The following is a 26,502-nucleotide window of genomic DNA, read 5'->3' as shown; positions in this document are numbered from 1 at the left end:
AATGGGATCATACAATGTTTCTTTTTCTGTGACTTATCTTTACTACTTGATAATAAATATTTTAGAAAATTCCTTTAAAAAATAGACTTCTCACTTAGTCAATCAGTAAAATACATGAAAAGAAAAAGAGTTAGCTTTAGCTACCATAAACTTTTTTTAATGCTAACTATGAGAAAATAAGTGCCCCATTTAGCAGAGAATATGTACTTTACTAAGTTCCTTGAGGCTCGTGTTTTCATATGGGGTAGAGAACTAGTACTGAATACTATTTCTATCCTAAAGAGCAGCTCTTAGTACTCTTTAGGCTACCTGTCTCTTTGAGAAATTGTGAAAAGTTAAGGATCCTTCACCCAGAAAGTCTCCAGGTACATAATTTTGCATATTTTGCAGTTTTAGGGTTTTGTTCCTAAAGCCAGCCATGGACCCCAAATTAAGCACCACTGATTAAGGACAGTATAAATGGAAAATGCTGTCTCTGTTACGTGTACACGTAATTCATGAATGGCTGCGCTGTTGGATTTGAATGTAGGTACTGCCATTTCATTCTTATTGTTACTGAGAATTTCTTCCCTTTCCTCATTCCCCTAATCCATTGTAAGGCTGTGGAAGTGACCTAATCTTTCTCCCACATCAGTATTCCAGATCAGCCCCTTGGCCTTGATCCTATATTGGTTTATGGGTTGCTCTGTGATGACTGTTTTGGGGCAGGCAACAAGGGGGATAGAGGAGGGAAGGGAGAGAAAGAGTAAACAAAGGGAGCTCTATCCAGTCTCCATGCCTTATTTCCCCTTACAGCACAAATTGTGCCTAAGTCTAGTTATGCAAGTGGAAGAGAGGGGAAGGCAAGAAGAGAAAACCTCTTCCTACGTTGTGAAATACTTTGCTTGAATTATTCATAACTTTATCTGAAATGAGGTAGACATCTTGGACAAATGTTACTCTGATCATCCGTCATACCTTAACAAAGCATTTGAGAGTTGAACAAAAAGATATTCCGACATCAGTAAGACTCCAGGTGTCCTTTAGGGCTGCTCCAGCGTACATCAGCTCCAGATACCTCCTGCCTTGTTCATCTTCAGAGAGAGGAATGTGGAAATAATCCTTGAAAATCAATAGCATATTATGAAAACAGCATATCTCTACATTACTAGACCAGCAATGTAATCTCTTATCTTTTACATTTTCCACTGAGTATTATAAAATTGGGACAGAAGGAGGAAGTATTAGACAGGGGTTCTTAATCTGAAGTCTTTAGACATCCCCAAAAGTTGATGGTTAGAACTTAGGTGGCAAAAAACTACATTTGTTTTTTATTAACTCCAAATAAAATTGGGATTTTCATTATGTATATAGACAACAAGCTAAAGTAGCAGTAATTGACTGTTCCTGTGACTTTGTCACCAATAGAAATCACGGATATTTTCATATCCCATTATAGTTGCTGCAGATATCTCGAAATATTATTTATACTGATCTCCTTTGAAATTGTAATAGTTATGAGATACACTGCAAACACTTGTTAATGTGTTAATAAGGAAACCCACGTCACAATATCACAATATGTTTTTAAATTTTTTAAAATTGTATTTCAGTATAACTGGTTTCCTTTTTGGGGGTATGTATTTTATTTTATGCATTTAAAGACATTCTGAGGAGTCCATAGGCTTCACCAGACTGCCAAAGGGATCCACGATACATAAAGATTAAGACCTTCTGTGTTAGAAGATATAGATTTTAGGGATCATAGTAATTTACTATATATCATGTAACTATGATTCAGTAAATGCTCCTTAGTAACTGGGAATAAATCATCTCCAAGTTAAATACCATTTGATGGTCAGTTCCTAAATATTTGTCTTAATTTTCCATTTCATATTGAGTATTTATAAGAAATTTGTAAGAAAAGTACTGCACCCAAATTATTTTTTATTCTGGCTCTGTGATCCCAGGTTAAATGGTCAATCTATCTGAGCTTCAGTTTTCCCTGGATGCAAAATGAGGCTATAGCCCAGAAGTCCTCTCCACCTCCAAAATCCTTTGGTTCTTTATAGTTGCTTGCTTACCACACAGGCCATCTATCTGACAACTGGTATGCTCCACTTTACCTGGCCTAGAGTTAGTGCCTTGTTTTTCTCCTTTTATGAAGAATTTCAGTAATACTATCTGGCCAATACACAATCTACAAATATCATAAAGATAAGCTAAACTTTTTTTCCCCTGAGAATTTTCCTGTCTAACACCTCCAGAGTTAATATCTTCTAACAAACAATTATGTAAGCAAACAATGATATTTTCAAATAGTTTTAGTTCCCTGTTTGCTGAAAATGCACCCAATAGTATCTCTACCCCACGTACAGTTTAAACTTCACTGCATAGTTAAAATTAATGCACATCTTAGTGGCTCAGGGACAAAGTATGTACCTTTATCATCAGCTTGACAGCCTCCACAGTTTCATCTGCTGAAACATCAAATGGTTCAAAAGATCCTTCAAAAGCTATGAAAATCCTCATTTTGTCAAAAAAAGAAAGAAGCTGTTTTCAAAGATCCTATTGGATAGCTGGGAGAATCCCAGTTCACATTTAAGGACAAAAGTGATGGCCAGAGGCAGCTGTCACTGTCTAGCCTCAAAGGCGAGTTGAGAGAACGTGGAGAGAGAAGTCCCGCAGTACCACAGTATCCGGTGAAACTGACAGCAGCTACATTGGAGGAAATGTTTCTCTGCCAGTGGCATTAGTCAACAGCCACCTGTTCCTCTATTACGGAAACCAGAAAACTTGACAATGGTTGAGGCAAGTGTGAACAAGCGTCAAGCATGTAATACAAAAATGCCACACATAAATTATACTTGGTAATGTGACCACCATCCACTGATACTTGAATCCATATTCATCCAAGTACAGCTGATGGAAGGACCCTTAGAACTAGATATTTGAATTGGGATGCACTGGCACAGAGTGAAGCAAAACAGAGTTGACTTTATTGAAGGTAATCATCCTGGAAGTTCTCTGTAAATAACTCTGAGCTGAAGCATTCTGGTTTCCATAGCAACTTTGTGTACTTGTTCCCTGGCGGTATTTCTAATCCTGCCACAGGGTACAGAACAATATCCACTTGCACTAGGGAGATTAATGTGTAGGCAAATGACTCTGTGGTTTTCCCTTTCCATCTCTGCGTAATGGAATCTACCCAATAACGACACAATATAGTTGGTATTTCTTTTCGTCCTTGCCCTTATGTTATTTAGAACAATTTACCGTTGTTATTTCCTTCAACTTCCCTTAATGAGTGTCGGTGGAAAATATTTCAAACCACCCTCAAAAAATGAGCAAAGATATTAATCACCATTACGCAAGCTTATATTTTACTGGAACTTAATTCTAAGACTCTCCTCTGAAATCCCCAGTATTATACACTTGTTCTAATGCTATTATGTCTGATCATTTTAAAAAATTATTTTATTTTATTTATTTTTGGCTGCATTGGGTGTTCGTTGTTGTGTGCGGGCTTTCTCTAGTTGTGGCGAGCAGGGGCTACTCTTAGTTGTGATGCGCGGGTTTCTCACTGCAGTGGCTTCTCTTGTTGCAGAGCACGGGCTCTAGGTGCGTGGGCTTCAGTAGTTGTGGCATGCGGGCTTCAGTAGTTGTGGATCGCGGGCTCCAGAGCGCAGGCTCAGTAGTTGTGGTGCATGGGCTTAGTTGCTCTGCAGCATGTGGGATCTTCCTGGACCAGGGCTCGAACCCACGTCCGGGAAGATTGGCAGGCGGATTCTTAACCACTGCACCACTAGGGAAGCCCTGATCATTTTTTAGTGTTTGTAAATCTTGTCTTCTTCCTGAAGACAGACCTAGGACAGAATCCCTATCTTTCATTTCTTTTTATTCTTAACAGCACTTAGCATAATGTGAGTCACATGATAGGTGCTTATTATACCGGTTAACTGATTCTATTCATTCACAGTCTGAGTTCCAACTATAAGAAATTTGAGAAAATGGAAAACATAAAAAAGGCAAAGGATTTCACTGCAAAGCTAATACTTTTGGCCTCATGTTTTTCAAGTGTTGTAACACAATGATATCTTCTTATGCTGTCAGCATTTTGATAGAAAGAGTATTAACATACGACATAGTTAATGCTGTTTTGGTGTCTTGCTCACCCTACCTCACCCCCTCCAGCTGCCTTTACTGTTTACTGCTAAAGGCTTATAGCTACACCCCCTTTTCCAAAGAGTTGCCCTCAGCTGATGGGAGCTGCCTTGCCAGGAAAGCTATGCACCCCTCCTCAATAATTGACTGCAAAGGGGCTACAAAACGCCCACTCTCTTATATTAAGGGGTGAAAATTCTGCAGAGGGTCTCTGTAGAGCAGGCCATAGCTGGACTTTACCTGAGACTACATCCTTCTTCAGCTCTTTCTTTTTCCGAATCCTGCTTAACTCTCTTCCTTACTAAGTTTTTCTTGAGTTCTCCCTCAGTAATTGGCATACATCCCAATCCCTGTCTCAGGCTCTGCTTTTAGAGAAACTAACCTAGGGCAGAGGATTTTAAAGAAGCTCATAGGCATTAAGAAATCACAACCAAGTGCTTTATAGCTTCCTGAGCTGCATGTTTTCTTACACATGTATATTTTTATATTCTGCAGTAGACTTGCCTTTTGGAGTAAATGCCCGTCTCTTGTAGGCATGGCTGGCCCCTGGTCTGGTTGGTTGCCAGGTCCTGACTTGTATGGAGCTGCTGGCTACTGGTTGGTGGGCTGGGTCCTGAGGTGGCTGGCTGCAGAGCCCCAGGGGGGTCCCAGGGCTAGTGCTATCCCACTGGTGGGTGGAACCTGGTTCTGGAGTAACTGGTTGCGGGGCCAGGGTTCCTGGATCTAGTGTCGGCATGCTGGTGGGTGGGGTCAGTTCCTGAAATGGTTGCCTGTGGGTTCTGGGGTATCCTAAAGCTGGTCTGGCTCACTGGTGAGTGGGGCTAGATCCCAGGGCAGCTGGCTGAGGGGTCCAAGCTGTCTTGGAGCTGGTGTTAACCTGCTGGTGGACAGACCTGAGGCCCAGGGGTTTCTGGGGCTAATGCCCACTGTTGTGTGATGCTGGTCCTGGGGCTGATACTGGCCCTCTGATAGGCGGAGCCAAGTCCCGTGGTCTCTGGCTGTAGGGACCTTGGGGTCCCGGGGTTAATGCCAGTGCACTTGTGTGTGGGTTTGGGTCCTGAGCCCTCTGATGGACAGGGTGTGTCCCAGGGTGGCTGGGTGCTCAAGGGTTCCTTAAGGCAGCCTGCCTACTGGTGGGTGGAGCTGTGTTCCCTCTAGGCTAGCCGCGTGGCCCGAGGCGTCCCAGTACTGGCGCTCACAGGCTGGTGCGTGGGGCTGGGTCCCAGTTTTGGTAAGCTAGAGGGAGGATTCCAAAATGGCACTTGCCAGCACCGGTGTCCTCCTGGCCGAACGGAGCGCCCCAGAATGGCTGCCACCAGGGGGAGCTCCAGTTGCCTGCTGCCTCTCTGGGAGACTCTACAGGATCAGCAGGTGGGTCTGACCCAACCTCCTTTCAAATTACTGCTTCTGCTCTGGGTCTTGGACTGTGTGAGATTCTGTGTGTGCCCTTTAAGAGTGGAGTCTCTATTTCCCACAGTCCTCTGGCTCTCCTGAAAGTAAGCCCCACTGGCCTTCAAAGCCAAACATTTTGGGGGCTTGTCTTCTCAGTGCAGGATCCCCGGGCTGGGGAACCTGACGTGGGACTCGAACCCCTTGCTCCCTGGGGAGAACCTCTGCAATTGTAATAATCTTCCCATTTGTCGGTCACCCACCCAGGGGTATGGGTCTTGACTATATCGCATCTCTAGCCTTCCTACCCATCTCCTTGTGGTTCCTTCTTTGTATCTTTAGTTGTAGAAGATCTTTTCTGCTAGATTCTGGTCTTTCTCATCAATAGTTGCTCTGTAAATAGTTCTAGTTTTGGTGTGCCCATGAGAGGAGGTGAGCTCAGGGTCTTCCTACTCTACCATCTTGGCCATCTAGCCAAAACGTTCTGATATGAGAATTAAAAGTTGAAAAGGGTAAGTAAAATTATCCCTATCATAGGAGACATAATTGTAAACCAATAAATCATGGCAATCAAATTTTTAAGACTACTACAAATAATGAAATAATTCAACTAGGTGGCTGTATTTATAAGTAATACACAGAAATTAATAGTTTTCTAGAAACAAATGACTGATATAGACTATAATGGAAGAAAATACTCCATTTATAAAAGAGAAAAAAGATAATATGTTAGGAGTAAACTTAGCAGGAAACATGTAAGAAATGTATAAAATAAATGTAAAAACATAACCAAAAAACATAAAAGACTTGAACAAGTGGACTGGCATACCGTAACTTTGGAAGGAAGGTTCAAAACGATTTAGTCATCAATTCTTCTTAAGTCAATATAAAAGTAACTTCCTAAGTTAATATATAAATTTAAAAATCCCAACAGGATCTTTTTCCAGCTTTATTGAGATACAATTGACATATACACTGTGTAAGTTTAAGGTGTACAATGTGATGATATATGTATACATTGCGAGATGGTTACCACAATAAGATTAGTTAACACATCCATCACCTCACACAGTTACCTTTTTTTTTGGAAGTGAGAACATTTAAGATCTACTTTTAGCAACTTTCAATTATACAATACAGAATTGTTAACCAACAGGATTTTTCCAAACTAGGCAAGATGTTCTAAAATTAACGTAGAAAAATAAGCAAGTATAGCTAGAAAAGCTCTGGAAGAGAAGAGTTGTGAAAAGCACTCACCTACAAGATGTTAAAATATATTATAATGCTACAATAAAATTAAAACAGTGTGATCCTGGCATATGAAGAGTCAGAAAAATCAATGGAAAAATAGAAAGCATAAAAATGGACTCACAAGAATTTAGTATATGATAAAAGTGGCATCTTGCAAATTAAGAGGTACAAACTTCCAGTTTGAGTCACAAGAATGAAATGTACAGCATGGGAAATATAGTCAGTAATAGTGTAATATCTTTGTATGGTGACAGATGGTAACTAGACTCATCATGGTGATCATTTTGAAACGTATAGAAATGTTGAATCACTATGTTGTGCACCAGGAACTAATATAGTGGTTGTAGGTCAATTAATTATACTTCAGAAAATGAATAACAAACTCATAGAAAAAGAGATCAGATTTTTTTTTATTGAAGTACAGTTGATTTACAATGTTGTGTTAGATTCAGGTGTACAGCAAAGTGATTCAGTTCTATATATATATGTGTGTGTGTGTATATATATACATACATATATATATATATATATGTATATATATACACATATATATATATTCTTTTACAGATTCTTTTCCCTTATAGGGTATTACTAAATATTGAGTATAGTTCCCTGTGCTATACAATAGATCCTTGTTGGTTATCTATTATATATACAGTAGTGTGTGTATGTTAATCCCAAACTCCTAATTTATCCCTCCCCCCCTGCTTTTCCCCTTTGGTAACCATAAGTTTGTTTTCTATGTCCGTGGGTCCATTTCTGTTTTGTATATAAGCTCATTTGTATCATTTTTTTTTTAGATCCCACATATAAGTGATATATGATATTTGTCTTTGTCTGGCTTAATTCACTTAGTATGATAATCTCCATGTTGCTGCATATAGCATTATTTCATTCTTTTTTATGGCTGAGTAATATTCCATTGTATATATATGTGTGTATGTGTGTGTATATATATATATATATATATATATATATATATATATATATATATACACACACACACACACACACACATACCGTATCTTCTTTATCCATTCATCTGTCAGTGGACATTTAGGTTGCTTCCATGTCTTGGCTATTGTAAATAGTGCTGCAATGAACATTGGGGTGTATGTATCTTTTTTGAATTATGGTTTTCTCCAGATATATGCCCAGGAGTGGGATTGCAGGATCATATGGTAGTTCTATTTTTAGTGTTTTAAGGAACCTCCATACTGCTGTCCATAGTGGTTGTACCAATTTACATTCCCACCAACAGTGTAAAAGGGTTCCTTTTTAAAAAGAGATCAGATTTGTGGTTACCATAGGGTGGGGGAATTGGATGAAGATGGTCAAAAGTTTCAAACTTCCAGTTATAAGATAAATAAGTACTAGAGATGAAATGTACAACATGATTAATATAATGAACACTGCTGTATATTATATATGAAAGTTGTTAAGAGAGGAAATCCTAAGAGTGCTCATCACAAGGAAAAAATATTTTTTTCTTTATTTTGTATCTATATGAGATGATGGATGTTCACTGAACTTATTGTGGTGATCATTTCATGATGTATGTAAGTCAAATCATTACGCTGTACACCTTAAACTTACACAGTGCTGTATGTCAATTATATCTCAATAAAACTGGAAGGAAAAAAAGAATATAAAAAAATGTAGCATATTGTATCAGTCGTGATGGTGTGGGGAAATAAGATAGTGTTGAATTACCCAGTAGTTACCTGAAAAAAAAAAAGTGGAGCTCTACTTTTTACCTAGCATCATGAGAAATTAAAAATGCATCAAAGATTTAAATGTAAAAAATAGAACTATGAAAAGTTAGTTTTATAATAAGGCAAAAAGTAAGGTGCAAAACAGAGTATGTAATACACTACTATTTGAGGAAAAAAGGGGGAAATCATATCTATAGATATGATATATGATATAGTTTGCATATACCTCAAAATCTCTGGAAATACACTCAGGAAACTAGAAAGCACCCTGGTGCCTATGGAGAGGAGACTTGAGCAGCCAGGCATCAAGGATGAGGACAGTACTTTTCACTGTATTATCGTTTTTTAAAATAGATTTAATTTAGAGAACTTTTAGGTTCACAGCAAAATTGAGCAGAAAGTACATAGAGTTCTCATGTACCCACATATCTACTGCCACCACACAGGACAGCCTTACCCACTATCAAAATCCTGAACTGAGAAGTACGTTTGTTACAATTAATGAGCCTACACTGATACATCATTATCACCCAAAGTCCATAGTTTACATGAGGGTGCACACTTGGTGTTGTACATTGTATGGGTTTTGACAAATGTGTAATGACATGTATCCAACATTATATTATGATATGGAATAGTTTCAGTGCCCTAAAAATCCTTTCTACTCTGTCTATTCATCCTTTCCTGTCCCAGCCCCTGGCAACAACTGATCTTTTCACTGCCTCCATAATTTTGCCTTTTCTAGAATGTCATATAGTTGGAATCATATAGTATGTAGCCTTTTCAGATAAGCTCTCATTTAGTAATATGCATTTAAGGTTCCCCCGTGTCTTTGCATGGCTTGATAGCTTATTTCTTCTTAGTGGGTAATAATATTCCATCATCTGGATGTACTACAGTTTGTTTACCCATTCACCTACTGAAGGACATCTTGGTTGCTTCCAAGTTTTGGCACTTATGAATAACGCTGCTATAAACATCCATGTGCAGGTTTTTGTGTGGATATTAGTTTTCAGTTCATTCGGGTAAATACTAAGGATTGTGATTGCTGGATGGTATGGTAAGAATATGTTTAGTTTTGTAAGAAACTGCCAATTGTCCTCTAGAGTGGCTGTACCATTTTGCATTTCTGCCAGCAATGATTTTGCTCCACATCCTAACCAGCATTTGCTGTTGTCAATGCTTGTATTATCTTTTAATTCTTTTAAAATTTTGAACCATGTGGATGCATAAACCAGTCAAAAAATTAAATTAGAAATAAAATCCAAAAATAAAAAGCCCAACTCAGTCTTTCAAGAAGCCTTCTTTATCTCCCCCCGAAAGTTGACATCTGTTCTTCCACTGCATCATATATTCTTTACCTGTAGAACCTTTTATACTGCATTCCACTTATTATGTCAGTGTCAGCCTTCCCCATTTGACTAGGAGCTTTTTGATGGAGGGACAGTGTCTTAATCACCTTTGAATACCCAGTGGCATAGCTCAGTGCCTTGCAGTGATTGAATAAACAACATAGGTTATTGTAGATTGATATCATTAAAAATTGCCTTGTAACAGTGAAATGATAAGCAGCCTTGAAAACCCGCTTAGGAATGTAGGGAAAGCTTGAAATGATAAGAATTAGACTTAAAAATACTCTTAGTTGAAATCTAGGAACAGCTTGCTTTAGCATCTAGAGGCCCTTTTTGTTTTTCGCTTTTTTATTTTCTAGGAATTTAAAATTAATTTAGTTAGCCTACTGGGTACCTTGTACATGCAATGGGATATGCTAGGTCTTTGGAAGATTTGATGATGAATGTGACCTTAAGGGATTTGCCAGGAGTAAGGAAGATGGTAGTTGTCCGAAATACCTGGGCCAGAAACTGTACTATAAGATGAAGTGTGAAAAGCAGCACAAACAAAATAAATGATATGAAAGTGAAAAGACATTTGATCTGAAATGAAGATATACTGTTTATTAATTTTATTCATTCAGTACATATACACTGAAGCCCTACCATGTGCCAGGCACTGTTCTGTGCTGGACCATTGCAGTGAACAAGACATGAAGCTTTCAGTCTAGTGTGAATGTGTGCATGTGTTGAGGGTGGAGCAACAAATAAATAAGCTTGTTTAAAGAGAATGATCAGATAGTAAGGATAGCATGTAAAAATAAATAAGACAAAATAAATGTAGAGAAATAGGAAAGGAATTGCTTGCTAGTAATAATGGTAGGAAAGAATTAGGTTATATGCAGGGAAAACAAGTAAATAGAAAGATGACACATACCAAGGGAGAAAGAGAAAGAGAACAGTAATGTTACAAGATGAGGACTAGGGTAAAAAAGAAACAACTATGTCACAATCAGTGACGAATATATTTTAGTCCTCTGATCTCTCATATATTTCAAAGATGAAATTAGTGATTTCATTCTTATTTCTGTACTTAAAGTTATGGTAGTCTCCCTATTACAGTTTAACCCTTTACTTTAGTTTCCTTTTAAAGCTCTGAAATAATTACATATTTGAATTGACTTTAAAATATATATTTTGATTTATGATATATTGATACATGTCATACATGTTATATGATATATACAAAATAACAAGAAATAGAATTTAATGTCACATGGCAAATAGTATTGTAAAGGAATGCTGAGTGATTGGTGGCCCTTTACAATAATTTTTACCTTAGGAGTATCTGCTTTGGGTTGAAAATGCTCAATGCTGATGTGTTGAGAAAAATGTATAGCATCTTTTTTTAATATACAATTATGCTTTTATGATTGTTACTTTTAAAATTTGTCACTGAGTTCCAATCTTTTCATCTAAGAAAGCATAAATGTGTATTTGAGTCACCTGATAATCCTCTTAATATATGGATTCTCACTGAGTAGTTCTAAAGTGGGCCTGAGATTTTCAGTTCTAACAGACTCCCTGGACTATACTTTAAATGGCAAGGAACTAGAAACTATATGGAGATTTTTTAAAAAGTAATTATAAAGAAAAACATATTTTGATTCAGTGGCCTCCCAATTAAATACAAAGAAAATCAAAAGAAAATTATTATTTAAAATTTCATTAAAAATAGTCTTACAAAACAGTGATTTCAATCTTGCATTCCTTAATTTTCTTGAATATGATAAAAGATATAAATAAAACAATCTATTTTGATATGACTGATACCAATAAGCATTTTTCGTTTGTAAATTAATAAAAGTAAAATGAGCTACCTTCAATTTAAAATTCATGAGTTTTTAAAGTCATGTTTATTAAAAAATAATTTTTTTATCAAAAAAAGATGCAAGCTTATTTTGACCACAAAGCTTGTTTCACATTTCTCAACCCCTGAAAAGTTTAAGAACTAGTAGTCTTTGTTTTGACTATGAATAGGTATGATAATTTACTGTACTGCTACCACTTTTGAGTAGCTGTTGTTAACTGGAAAAGGCTTTCGTAGAAAGCATTTGTCTGCAGTGCCAGGTTGGACCTTATGTTGCAATAGGCCAGCCTTTTGAGAATAAAAACAAGTTTGAAAAAAGGAAGTAGAGTTCTTAATTCTCAATATTCTTTCTGTCCTTATATTATTCCTGATTCTTTTAAAGTACAGTTTTAGTTTTTTTAAGAAAGTAATTTATTACTATTTTTATTTTAACTGGAAAAACCATTATGCAGGTTTGGGCAATCCTAAAACACCTAGAGATATTTGTTAAATATAATACATCTTCATAAGTGCAGAGCTTGCAAAACAGTAAGGGATATCCTCTTGGGTCAAACAAAGAGGAAACTAAAAATCAGATCTTACAGTTTCCCATATTTGCTATTTAGCAAAGAAAAATAGGAACAGAATCAAAGACTAAAGAAGATGGACTTAACTCTAAAAGGAATGGATGATTTAGAAGTTTGGTCTGGTGATCAGCAGCATCGGTATCACCTGGGCACTTGCTGGAACTATAGAGTCTCAGGCTCCATCGCAGCCTACTGAATCAGAATCTACATTCTAACAAATGCCCAGGTGTTCCTATGTATAATAGTTTAAGAAGCACTGGTCTACATGATGTCATAGTTGAGGGATACTAGGAAGACTTCTCTTGACCACCAAGTTTTTCACTCATTCATTTCAGTATCTAAAATTTCATTTTCATTTAAGGTTTTGTGGTTTTGAAAGCTACTCTATAAAACATGTATCTTTTACATGGCTAATACTCCTGTATTCATTTACTTAAAAGTTTTCTAAATGACAGTTAGCTGGAAGCAGAGCTTTGGAGATCTAAGACAGGTAAATTTTAGGTGTTGGAGAGCGAAGGGTAGGCTCAGATAAAGGGTACAATTCAGGCAGGACAACCAGGCATAGATAGAATGTGGTGAAATCTAGGAACAAGAGGTTGCATTACTTGCCCCAGATAACACAGGAGAGAGTCATTTGGCTCCAACTTGAGCCCTCTCTTTCGTTATACTGGCTACTCATTGTTTGTCATCTCGGTTCAAAGCTCAGGCTCTGCATATGGATGGACTTGCATTCAAATCGCAATTCCAGAGCCCAAGAGGTCTATTTCATTTCCCACCAGCTGCGTGAGTTTGGATGAGTTATTTAATTTCTTGGAACCATAGTTTCCTGATCTGTAAAAATAAACACTATAGTAGGACCTAAGGTTGTCATGAAGATTAATAAAATAATGTATAAAAGAGCTTAGTACTTGCTGCTACTGCTGTTGATATTATTAGTAATGAGGAGAGCAGGGGGACCAAGGAAAAGTCTGGGAATATTTTGAGAGCACTGGTCTCCTGGGGATAGAGAGTCTGATATGGGAAATAACAATGTTGAAAGGAAAGATTGGAAAGGTTTGAGAGTAAAGTGTGCCTAATTAAACATTTTACTTAGCACTGAATATAAAGAGATCAATGATAAAAAGTAAAATTATGAAGTAGCAGAGAGGTAAGACAGAGAAGGAAGACTGTAAGTAAAAATGGGAAAGTCTAAAAATAGCAATCAATTCTAGCAATTCTCATACAATGTCTGTCTTTTTTTCCATTAACTGGTTATTATTACTATCTGACAAACCTAGTGCTTTAATTTTATCATCTGAACACATGCAAGTGTAATTCAGCAGTTTCCCCACATCTTTATTTTTGGAAATGAACAAACAAGTGGCAGAGGCATTTCATTAAATTGCCAAGATAGATAAGACTTTACCATAATCAGGTCGGAAGCCGGGAGAATTTCCAGACTATAGAGCTCATCACCAGATGCGAAGCCTTTTTCAAGGAAGTGAAATTGTGTGATTGATGGCTGGAATAAATTCATGCATGAAACAGGAAATAACACGCAGTGAACAGAAAAGAAATCTACAATTAGGAAAACAAGCAATAGTGGGGGAAATAGCAGTTATAAAACACAGCTTATTGTCAACTTAACTGAAACAGAACAAACAGTAGGCTAATTAAAGTACTGTTTAAGTACCATTGTGTTGATTGGAAAGTTTTATATGAATACGGATCTTTTAAATTAAATTCTAACTTTAACCGCTGCCCCATTTAGTAAAATCAAACGTATCATGCTTGTCTCTTCCCTTCTGCTAGCACATGCTGTTGTTATTTCTCCTGTATTGTGTCTAAATTGTGGAGAAAACTTTTACATTTTCATTCAAGCCCCACAGATGAGGACAGTGCCCTCTCAGATCTTCTGGGTTCTCATCTTTTCTGCTGTATTTTCCGTTCTGTAGGGTTTCCTTCTCTGCCTGAAAAATGTATTTGATCTTGCAATTTGCAAGAGAGTGGCAGGGGAGGGGAGAATTTATGAAATATGAGGTGTCAGTGGCTGACAATTAAATCTCTAATATCTGCCCTTCTTTTTGAATCTAAGGAAAATAATTAGTGTGGGAATTTAAGATACCATTGTAAGGGTTCCATATGGAAAAAACTGGGGGGCAGGAGCTAAGGATTCCTCAGAACATAATATGTAGATGGCCACCTGCTTGATTTATGCTAAATGCTAGCTCTAAATATTAGTTTAGTTGTTTAATTAAAATACTACAAAGGAGGCTGCTTGTAAGTGATCTCATACATTCCTGTGTATTTAATGCTACTTTTACAATAAAGATTCCTAAATTTATATCTCGTGTTATAACCACTCCTCTTTATATCCAGATGCCTCCTGGACATCTCCATTTAGATATCTCAATCATAACATATACAAAAATGAACTTGTGCTTTTTCCTCTCCAAATTTTTCTCTTTCTTCATCACCCAGTTTTCTCTGCGTCATAAATGATACCACCAGTCACCCAGCTGCTCAAACCAGAAATGTGGCAGTCATTGTTCTTTCTTCTTCCCTCATCCTTCACATCCATCATCAAATCCTCATTATTTGAACTCCAAAATATATCTTCATTCTGACCATTTCTTTCCATCCCTACTGCCATGGCTTTGGTCCTGGCCATTATTTTCTTCTTGGATTATTGCAACAATCTCCTGACTGGCTTTCTTGTTTTCACTTATGTCTTTCTTCAGTCTATTTCCTACATAATTGCAGGATGGTTCTCTTAAAGTGCAAATTAGATAATGTCATTCCCAGCTTGAAATTCCTAATTGCCCTTAGGCTAGAACTAGAACCTTTTGGGAATTCTCTGGCTGTCCAGTGTTTAGGACTCGGCGCTTTCACTGCCGTGGGCCTGGGTTCAATCCCTGGTTGGGGAACTAGGATCCCACAAGCCATGTGGTGTGGCCACAAACAAACAAACAAACAAGCAAAACAACAGCAAAAGAACTGGAACCTTTACTATGCTCTACAAACCTCTATATCTGTGATTCTCAAACTTATGCATTTTTAAGAATCACTTGGAGTTAAAATGCAGACTCCTAGGCCTGACTCCCAGAAAATCTGATTTCTCTGCCTGGGCTGAGAATAGAGATTTCTAACAAGCTCCCAGATGAGGCTGGTCTGGCTAGTCAAGGACCACACCTTGGATAGTAATGCCCAATTAAACCTCATCTCTTACCACCCTTCCCTTACCTAACTACATTCCAGCCCCACTGGTTTCCTTATCCTCAATTATGCTAGGCTTGTTACGGTCTCAGGGCCTTTGAACATGCTGTTCAATTCATTCTGCGTGCCCTTACTAGCATTTATTCTATCTTCTTTTGATGACATCATCCTGATTTCCTTACTTCTCTCCTTTGGTGTGTGATCTGATGAAACAGTTAATTAAGGCATCAAGGGATGAACATGTGTCAGAAGATAAGCCAGTGGAAGACTCCCTCCCTGGAACTTGAGCTGTGAGCAGAGTGATGACAATGGCCAGGGTAGTGCTGCCAGGATGAGAATACTGATTCTGTGGGACAATTAGAGCCACCGATTATTGATCTTTACAAGACTGTACTACTGGCATCCTTTTAATGCTGGGAGTATCGTCATATTCTTCAAGTAAATTGCCTTTTTTAACCTAAATTGACTAGAGTTGGTTCCTGTGGCTTACAACCCAGGAAGCCTTCTTCTTTAAGCCTCAACTTATGTCAGCTTTTCAGAAAGGTTTCTTTGACAATATGTATAATATAGGTCCCTCCTTTAATTCTCAAATGATTTTTCTACATATATTAAGATAAGCTTTTAGTTTAAATATGGTGAATCATATTAATAAATTTTATAATGTTATCTTAAATTCAGCATTGTTTGGTCATAGTTTTTTTTGTTTGTTTTTTAAAGCTTTGCTAGTTTTAGTTTACCAGTGTTTTATTTGGGATTTTTGCATATTCATTCAAAGTGAGATTGGCCTATGATTTTTCTTACCTGTATTGTCTTTGTTCAGCTTTAGTATCAAGAGCATACTGCCCTCATGGAATTAGTTGAATAGTTTTCACTTTTTATTCTATGAAATGGTTTGTAAAAATTTTATTATCTATTCCTTGAAGGTATGGTGAACTTATCTTTAAAACGTTCTGGAGTTGATTTTTTGAGGGAAGGGTTGTAGATATTTTTTGAGTGCTATTTCAATTTCCCTAGCCTGCTTAGGTTTCTTATATCTTCTCGGGTGTTTAGGTAAATTAAAACTTTTTTCCTAGGAAATTGTTTATTTGCTATTTTGGGGGGGTATTTTTTTCATATTTTTTAAAGTTGTTCATAGTATTTCCTTAGAATTTTAAAAAATACTCTATCAATAGTTGATACCTAATATTATATTTTGGTCGTATAACATGGGCTGTATGCCATGTATTCTTTTACATTTGTTGAGATTTGCATTACAGCATAATATGCTGCTATTTTGGGAAAGATTCCATGTGTGCTTGAAAAGAATATTTACAGGGTTCTCTACATGTTTTATGTGTTGTCTAAATATTCTATATTCTTACTAATGTTTTGTCTGCTGGATTTATTAGGTACTTAAAATGGTGTATAAAATTCTACTTTGATTGTGATTTGCCAACTTTTCTTTGTAAGCTAGTCAATTCTTGCTTTAAATATTTTGAGGCTATGTTTCTAGATGCATACTGGTTCAAGCTGGTTATAACTTCTTTGCAAATTTTTCCACTTATCATTCTTTTATAGTTCTATTTATCCTGATTAACAATGCTTTTGACTTTAGGTCTGTTTTTTTTCCCCCCTTGATAGTAATACAGCTACACTAGCTTTCTTTTGGTTGTTATTCCCTTTGCATATCTTTCCCCCTCATTTTACTACCACTTTTTGGTATCCTTTAAGTTGTTATATTATGTCTTGTTAAAAAGAATACAACGGACAATCTTTTAATTGGCAAGTTTACCCCATTTACCTCTTTTAGAGATTATTGATGATTTCCTCTATCTCATTTTGTATTTGCCATTTACAAAACCTTTATTTGCTCCTTTCCCACCCCTACTCCCCTGTTTTCTATTGAATAATTATGTTTTCTTCATTCCCCTTTTTACATCTACTTGTTTGAAAATTATATTCAACTTCTTTGCTCTCCATACTTTCTTGCATCTCACCCCTTATTCCTGGGTTCAATTTTCAACTTGTTGAAGACATCCTTTAAATGAAGAAACATCGTTCTTTCAATAAAAGTGTCTTAGGAATAAATGCTGTTTTTCCTCTGAAAATGTCTTCATTTTGCCTTCACTTTTAAATGATAGCTTAACTTGGCACAAATTCTAGGTTGACAATTGCAATTATTTTATTTTAGTATTTGAAGCTATTTCATTGACTCCTAGTTTCTTTTGTGGCTATTGAGAAGTCAGCTGCCATTCCTTTGTATTTTATTTTTCTTTGTTTATTTAAGAACTTCTGTTTTTCTTTGATCTTCTTTAAATTTCACTACAATGTACCTGGTTATAAATTTATTTTTTGTTTCTTTAGAGTATATTCCTGGATTGGAATTGCTATGTCATAGAAAATGTTATTTTCCAGCCTTTTCAGATAATGCCAAATTGTTTCCCAAAATGACTGTCTTGATCCACATTCCTGAGTTCTTACATCTTTATATTACATTATGTCATCTGAATTTTTGCAGCTTATTTTGTAATAACTTTGTCAGCAAATAGAGTAAGACTGCTTCTCAGTGAACCAAATAAAAAAGGAAAAGTTGAAATCATATGTCAGTCATTTTATATATAAGACCAGGAAGCAACTCATCTCAAGGGAAACAATGACCAGGTCATTTTTAAGGCATTTAGACTTAAACAGAACTTTTTTTTTTTGTTTTTTTGGTCTGACCTTTCTCAATTCCTTAAACTTTGTTGAAAAATCCTTTTGATATCTTTTTTTGTGTGTTCTGAACTTTTCACTTATTTTCTTACAAGATGAATTTATTCATTAGCTTAGAATTTGGTAAAGAAATGGGAGACTTTCTAATCTTCAGCCAAAAATTCCCTGAGACAATTTTTAGAAGTTCTGTTTAGTACTTTTTCAAATGTGTGTATTCCATACATATATGGATTTCTATGGATTCTTTATGGATTCTATTCCTTCTTTTATCACAGTAATAATTTTATGTTTTTCTTTTCAAAATGAAAGTATCTTTTTATCTGAGTCTAAAATTACTTTTTTCTGATTCTAAATATAATAATGCCTAGAGTAATTTTAATGTCTCTAGTTGATCTCAGTGATTAAAGAAACTGCCTGCATTCTTTTCATTATTCAGGGAAAACTACTCTAAACCATTTTAGACAATTAGGTAATTGGGTGTCTTGTCTTTTTAGTTGTTGTTGCTGTCTTACAATATATTGGAGGTAGGAAATTCTACAATTTTATATGCTATTTGTACTTTTAGGAGGATATAAAAAATAAAAAACTGTCAGACACAAAGTCCTAATTTTCTTTTGTCTTTCCAAGGAGATAATTAGTGGCTATTAGTATCATGTGCCATATTAACCCTTCATGCTCTTGAAAACCATAATTAAGATGTCTATCAACCTTACTTTCTAACCTACTTAAAGAAAATTAGTACATTTTCCCAATCTGTTTTCTTTCAGTTTGACTTCATTCATCACAGTGGGGAGAATAAATGCTTCTGCAGGGTGTAGCACAATTCTTCTGCCTAAATGCAGTACAAATAACACATTACCTTGTTTGTAACTGAAAGAACTATACCTATTGTGATCTGAAGAGCAGAATAAAGTCAGATTAAAATGTTCTGTACTCAACATGTCTTTATTTAAGGAATGAACAAAACTTTTTTTTTTAACCTGTAAAATGCGGATGTTATTTTTTACTTTTTTCAATGTCATGCAAGAAATCTCTGATTTAATATAAAGCCAATTTGAGATAATTTAATGAAGAAATGCTTATAGAGATATTCTAACTATGCTTACACTAGCCTTCATAGTAATATTCCCAATTCTGACTTTTACTTATGACTTTCTTAAAGGCAGGACTGTATTATTGACTGTCTTTACAACTGATGAAAGTCTAAGGATATATAGAATATATAGTCAAAGGATACAGAGAATAGGAAAGTACCTTTGATGGCCTTTACTTATTGTAATTTGATTTAAAGTTTTTTTGTATTTAAATTTTATTTGAGTAGGTAATATTCAAAAGGTTTAAAATTCTAAAGGCACAAAAAGATACACAATAGGGAGTCTTCTTCCTATTCCTCAGGTCTACCCAGATCAATCAAGGTTACAAGTTACAGCCAAGGGTGTTCTACAGGTGTTCTAAGTGATAGCTTCCTGTCGCCCCTCCTTTGTCTAGAAGATGAGGTTGAAGGATGTGAAGCCTATAATGGGCTCTTAAAGGCGCCTTATTTTGAAGCAGAAGCAGGGCCAGAATCTAGGTTTCCTGACATTCTAGTTCATAACTCTTTGTAATCTTTGCAGTAAGCCACATTACCTCTTTAAAATTTCTAGTTGGTAACTGGTTTATCAGTATGGATGTTCCAGTCCGGGTAATTTAAGTTTAAAAGTAGCTTGGTTTGAAATTGGAATACCTGGGGTTCGGAGGTCTTATCAGAAAGGCGGTAGGGAACGAGATTTTTTTGGTTCATTAAAGAAGGCAAGGGTTTTAAAAGGCTGACCTAGGGTTTAATCACACGGTTTGACTTTTGCTGAGTCTACGGGATGGCGCGCGCGTGTCAGGCCCAAAGTGCTGACGTCAGCATGGCTCCCACTCAGGCGTCGGGGGACTAGTGTTCAGCGCTCGGGCTGCTCGCACTTCTAACAACGCGACTCGGACTTTAAGGCGTTGTCCTTGGCCCCATCCATCTCGATCTCCGCCTGGACACGGTGCAGAAGGGATGAGGCCTCGTCCTCACCTCTTCTGCGGGTCGGGTGAGTGCGGTGCAGGAAAGAGGCGCGACGACGCCAAAGCCAGGCCCGCCCAGGGGTAGCCCGCCAGCTGGGTCTCGGGATGCTTCGGCCCAACAGCCAGAACGGGCAAGGCCAGCTAGCTCTGGCCGCTAGGTCCGATACCCTTCTGACCCCACGGCCTCCACTCCTGTGGGGCACACGGCAGGCGGCAGTATTCCACAGCCAAGCCCCTCAGCCATCATACCCCTTTCCCCGCCAAAAGCAGATCCTTCAGCCTTGCTCCAGAAGCCCGCCCCACCCTGCCCTGCCCTGCCCTGCCCTTCCAGAGAGGACCGGTCACGAGGCCAAGAACGCGACTCCTCGGACTGGGCATCTCTCCGAGCTGGACCTGAGCAAGCAGCTAGACCCGGCGTGAGACTGGGAAGGAGCCTTAGCGAGCAGCTCTGTGGCCCAATGGCTTTTCTCTACCTTCGGGTGCGGGCCAATGAGGCGCGCGGGGCGGGACTTCCGCCTCGCCTCGGTGTTGTCGTCTGTGCTCCGACTCCAGGCAGTGGGGGTCGGTGTGGAGATTCAGTCATGAAGTCGCGGTAGGGACTTCTCCCGCAGCGACGCGGCTGGCGAGCCTATTTGTGTTGCGGGGTGAGGCTTCCAGGTAAGAGCCTCTCCCGCGTCGTGGCGGCCGGGCGGCGGGTTGTTCCCCGTGGGGCCTGGCCGAGAGAACACACCCCCTCTCCGGCCCTGGAGCTCCGAGGCGGCTCCGCCGCTGAGCTCTTGGCTGCTCCTCTCCAGGCTGGGCGCGGAAGAAACTAGGTTTTTTTTTGCAAAAGGTAATATAAAAAGCCCTGCTCTCGGAGGGCCGAGTTCCCCTCGCATTCCCACCCCATGAGTTTGTGTGTATCTGAAGTTGTTGGGTTATTCGTTTTGCTTCTTACATTCCCCTCTTGAGGTGGCTGGAACCTGGGAAGATGTTCGGCGGGCTTCTCTTGGTCCAGCACTTGCCGCAGCGTCCCCGGGCGAAGTCGCTTGACTTTAGTTGGGGGAACTCTTTAGATTTTGGAAAAAAGAGGGCAGGCGCCTCCTTTCTTTCCAACCTTCCCCCACCCCCACCCCGGAAGCTAGATAGAAGGTGGGACGTGACTCTCTTAGGGACAGATACCGCGTCTCTGCCCCCTTAAAGCTGGAAGCTCTCCCTTATTGAGTTGACCCGCACCGATAAAAGAACTCTGTCCCAGAGAGGGAGTGGGTCGACACCGAAGCCAAGCGATCCCAGAAGCACTCACGCGTATTTGGTGGCAGCCACTGAGTGTTCTCTGCCTGCGTTTTGGTAAATTCCTCTACTTTGTCCTAATCTGGCAATAGTATATCTCCAAAACTATCGTTTCATCTTCAGTTTCAGCACCGTGGGCAGCTGCTCAGGTCCTGTGTTGCTGCCCCACACTTGTCAACTCTTGTCAGTGATGCAGCAGGAACTCTGAAAACTAATGCATTCCTTTCAACAATGATCTGTTGTTCTCCAAGGAGAACATCTGCAGTTTTTGATACAATATAAATAGCTAAGATGGGTGTGCCGCCAAAGAGTTCTAGTTAGAGAAACATCAATTCAAGGTTTAAGGAAGGGCTTTCAAGGATTTCATCTATTTAAGGACAAATTTTAATGGGTCGAGGAGATTAGCTCCACTTCAGAGTAGCAAAACTGGACTGTGGTAGCAGTTTAAAAGAACTTTAAACAGGAGGTAAGAAGTGTCGTGCAGGGCCCGTGGGGATTTGGGAATCAATTTAGTGCATTGGCATTCACATGAGAAAGAAAGAAAGAAAAAAAATATCAGAGAATATCCTATGGAGTAAGAGTAAATATTATTTCATGAAGCTTTTGTTTCAGGTTTTTAAAAAGAATATATGAGTGTGAAGAGGAAGATGTAAATGTATACCATATTATTGTGGATTATGGCAAAACACTGGATCCTGAATTTGGGAGTCAGGCTGGGTTCACCCTTCAGCTCTGCCACTTACTAATTCTGTGAGATTATCTGTAAATAAGGGAAGAATTGTAAGAATTAATTGAAATAAAATATGTCTGTTACATAATTAAGCCTCAAAGTAGTAGTTGTTTTTGTTGTTGTTGATTTTTGGAAATGTTTGGTTAGGAGCCCAGTTATTTCTCTCTGTGTCAGGAATGACAACTGGTTTAATAATATATTTTTTTACCTCTCCCTTTATTTGAAGCCAGCAGCTTCATGTCTCCATGTGTAATAGTAAATCATGTGGACAAAAATGTTAATTTACAGGGTTTAATATTGAAGGATTTGGAGTAAGTTCTCATTTATCCTTGTTTAAAGCTCATTTCTCTCACGCATTTTGCAGGGGCCTAAACTGTTATTAGCATTCAGCACCCTTCCTTTGATATTTTTCTGCATCCCAGAATAACATAGATTTATCAGAAGTTTTTCAGGCACAATTTTAGCTAAGTAAGGGCAGGACTAAGGGTATGATAGATTTATCTCTTCGAACTAAATTGGATAGGAAGGCATTTTATGTTTTATAGTTTTTGCCATAAAGATGTATGAAATGAAATGGCTTGGTCAAATATCGTGGTATGCTTACTTCATGTTGGTATGACCTGAAAACGGTTGGTGTTTAAGTAAAAAGTATGATTTTGGACATTTTAAAATCTGGGAATATTTAGCAGAAGTCAAAATGAGTTCAGATCAAAATAGTATTTTGTACTGTTTGACATATTACTGCCATCTGGCATTGTACATAGTAGTTTCACATGACATAAAAAAGGGAAGAAAGTAAGCATTGTTAGTTTTCTCAAAAGAGGAAACAGAATTAATAGACATTTCTTTTTAATTAGAGCATGGTGGATAATCATTGTTTAAAAATTCATGTATTCTGCAAATATTTACTAAGCATATATAAAAAAATACAAAGTTTTTATAATCCTTTTACACAAAAGTTAATTTAGGAACAATGAGAACATATAATTGGTATTGTCAGTTTACATATCATAGTACATAGATAACAATAACAGTCATAGATAACAATAATAGTCATAATAACTAACATTGATTGTTTACTATAGGCCAAACAATTCTAGGCACTTAATATTGTCTTGTAATCCTCTTTTTATAGATGGGGAAATGAAGGCATCGAAAATACATAACTTTTTGAGTTCACACAGGTGGTTAGTGGAGCAACTGGAATTTGAACCTAGGCATCTTGACTATAAAGCCTGTCTTGTATCATGTTTTATTTAAAAATACAGAATACTGTGGGGTTATTTTGGATTCTTTACTTGCTGATGTGGATGACCTTGGGTAAGCTCCTTTGGCCCTTGGTTTCCTCAACTCCTTCCTCAAAAATATAGTATTAAGCCATTATATTTTTGTGGGGATAAGGATAATTTGTAAAGCCCTAGACAGAATATGTGTTCAATAAATCATATGCCTCAGCCTTTTTCCTTTCATACCGAGGATGTGGCCATTTGAAAAATTTGTTAGCAACTAGAGGAGGATGGGAGAAGATTTTAACCTCAGGACACTGCCGAAGCAAAGGTATAGAAATAGGAAAGCAGAGGACATTTGCCAAGGTAGTATGTTTAAGGAACAGGCTGGTAAGGGTAGATGGATACAGATTACGGGAATACTTAAAGGAACCAGGTTAAGAATTTTGTACGTGATTCTTACTTGAGAAGAATCCCTCCTTATAGATATTAATCTGGAACTAAGTCCAGTGAAGGAGTGGAAGCCTGGAGGTAGGAATGTCGTGGAGTTTAATTACAGTTGAGGTTGGTTGAGGCAGGAAGGAATGACGGTGGGATTGTTGTAAAGGGTATAGAATTGAGAAATGTTAACATTGACATTGCGAACCGACATAAGTATGGGCCTTATTTTGGGGAGGATATTATGATGAAGAACAGATGTTGGTGGAAGGGGATTTAGGAGAAGGATTTATGATACAGTCTTTGGTTTTGGAGCAGAGGGTTTGTTCAGATGTTTGGAAATGTAAGATGGAAGCTGAGAGCTCTGTGTATTCCATAAAAAGGTAAGAGACCAATTGCTCACATGGTGAGGAAATGGTCTAAAGCAATCATCCCTCTGTGGGTCAAAGTTTCACAGGAAGGATGTGACTCCAGAAAGTCCTCAGAAATGCAGATTTCTTACTTGATAGGGTTATATCCAGTATTTTTCCCTGTAACATATTCCTGGGAGGACAGGAATAAGGTAGTGGGGAGGGAAAATTTTGGAAACCTAGCAAACCTCCCATTTATTATTTCAAAAGAGAGCCAGTAAATTGGAGCCTAGGGATTCTCACATTAAGAACTTGGAAAGACGCTGTGATTTTTATACAGTACCAGACATTTAAACACACATGTTGAATGTTGAATTGTTGGAACGCCTCCAGATTTTTTATTTGTGTCATCCCCTTTGTTACCCTGAATTGATTAATAGGATAACCTTTAAAATCAGAGAGTCTGTGTGCTTGTTATGGGGCAGCAATGAAGAGGCGACCTAGATAGATTGTATTTTACTTATAGCTGAGACTGTGGGAGAAGAACCTCAAAGGATGAAAGGAGAAGGCTGCATAGTGTGGTGGGAAGAATAGAGATTCTATGACTGAATCCTTGTACCACCCATTCTCTGGCTTGTTTCCTCATTCTGTAAAATGATGATGATGCTAATACCAGTTCTGGTGTGTTGTAAGCAAGAGAAACATCTAGAGCCCCTTTATACTTGAAAAAGGGCTCAGGTCTAAGTAGGAGAAGGGCCTGTGGTTTCCTTTCTTGGCAGATTTTCTATAGTTTGGTGCAGTTGGATAGGGCATGATGTTAAATTAGCAGTATAGTAATTTATCCATCTCCGAACTGTTTTTAGTTTCCTGTAATGCAAGTTCCGAGTAACTGACCAATCAAATAAAAAATTGGACATTAGGCACAAGCATTAGGACAAGGAAGGTTTACATATTCTGTCATCTGTCACACCATTGTTGGAAACGTTACTTGGATTCTACTACTTACACATTTTTCTATAGCATTCTTCACTCAACAAATATTTATTAAGTATTTTCTATGTCAGGCACTGTTCTAGGCATGCAGACTACATTAGTGAACAACAACAAAAAATCCTTGCCCTCATGGAGCTTATTTTCTAGTGAGAGAAATAAGGTTTATTTTATTTTTTAATAAATTTATTTATTTGTTTATTTTTGGCTTCGTTAGGTCTTCGTTGCTGCACGCAGGGCTTTCTCTAGTTGCAGCGAGTGGGAGCTACTCTTCGTTGTGGTGCGTGGGCTTCTCACTGCGGTGGCTTCTCTTGTTGCGGAGCACGGGCTCTAGGAGTGCAGGCTTGAGTAGTTGTGGCATGTGGGCTCAGTGGTTGTGGCTCATGGGTTCTAGAGCGCAGGCTCAGTAGTTGTAGCACACGGGCTTAGTTGCTCTAAGGCATGTGGGATCTTCCCGGACCAGGGCTTGAACCCGTGTCCCCTGCATTGGCAGGCGGATTCTTAACCACTGCGCCACCAGGGAAGCCCAAGGTTTATTTTAATAGTGGAAAGTAATTAGATTTTTCTTATACTATGTATTTATAAAATCACAGTTCTAAACAGATAACAATAAGAGTACTATACCAGATTGTAACTAATTTTGTAGAGCACTTTAAAGGAAAGGACTATATCATTCTGACTCATGTATGTCTCCCCATTTCCCCTTTTCCCAATGAAATGACTTAGATGTATTTAATATTCAGCAAATGTAGGTACTCATTAAATATTTATAATGGAGAGAAGAAAGTTGTGTTAAGGCAAGGGCCAGATCTTAAAGGTAAAGAAATCAGTTAAATGTAACAAGTATTAAGGGCTCATGTACTCACTAGATTGAGGGTAGGAAGAAAGAGAAGTGTGCTATGAATTGCAGTGCGTGGCTTGCCTATGAGGTTGAAGTGGAAATAAGGTTATATTGTAGCTGAAAGCTGAAAGCATCACCATTAAGGGAATCTGGGTATCTGGGTGTTCCCCAGCTTGCCCAGTAATTAGCTGTGTGACTTTGCATGAATAACTCGACCTCTCGGTTCATTTCCTCATTTGTAAAATGAGGAATTTTCCTGTTAAAAATGTCTTTTAAGACTTACAAAATGTCTATTGCAGTTTCACTTTACTAATGTAGACCAAACAGAGCTGATCATGAGCTTCCATTGAATAATAATCAGACTAAATTTATGCATTTAGTTAACAAACTAGATGTTTAAAAAATATCTACAAAATTAATGTTATCTATTTGATGTTATTTACTAATAAGACTATGTTGTAATTTTA

At 37.9% G+C, this 26,502-nt stretch overlaps 2 protein-coding genes across 2 annotated transcripts in view; one reads left to right on the top strand and one right to left on the bottom strand.

Annotated features, from left to right (window-relative positions):
• The window catches only part of ANKUB1 (ankyrin repeat and ubiquitin domain containing 1), a 41,005-nt gene extending 38,494 nt beyond the window's left edge, over positions 1 to 2,511 (bottom strand). The window contains exons 1-2 of the mRNA XM_061193553.1: positions 2,422 to 2,511; positions 958 to 1,101 (exon numbers count right to left, since the gene is read on the bottom strand). Of these exons, the coding sequence (XP_061049536.1) occupies positions 958 to 1,101; positions 2,422 to 2,511 (234 nt within the window). The remainder of the gene's footprint in view (positions 1 to 957; positions 1,102 to 2,421) is intronic.
• Positions 2,512 to 20,734: 18,223 nt separating this feature from the next.
• Positions 20,735 to 26,502, top strand: part of RNF13 (ring finger protein 13) — a 155,684-nt gene continuing 149,916 nt past the window's right edge. Inside the window, exon 1 of the mRNA XM_061194563.1 lies at positions 20,735 to 20,845. The gene's annotated coding sequence lies outside the window, so the exon portion shown is untranslated. The remainder of the gene's footprint in view (positions 20,846 to 26,502) is intronic.

Source organism: Eubalaena glacialis, chromosome 6 (genome assembly GCF_028564815.1).
Source record: "Eubalaena glacialis isolate mEubGla1 chromosome 6, mEubGla1.1.hap2.+ XY, whole genome shotgun sequence".
Taxonomy (NCBI): domain Eukaryota; kingdom Metazoa; phylum Chordata; class Mammalia; order Artiodactyla; family Balaenidae; genus Eubalaena; species Eubalaena glacialis.
The sequence above is the reverse complement of the archived record's forward strand: the minus strand, read 5'-3'. Positions and strand labels throughout refer to the sequence as shown.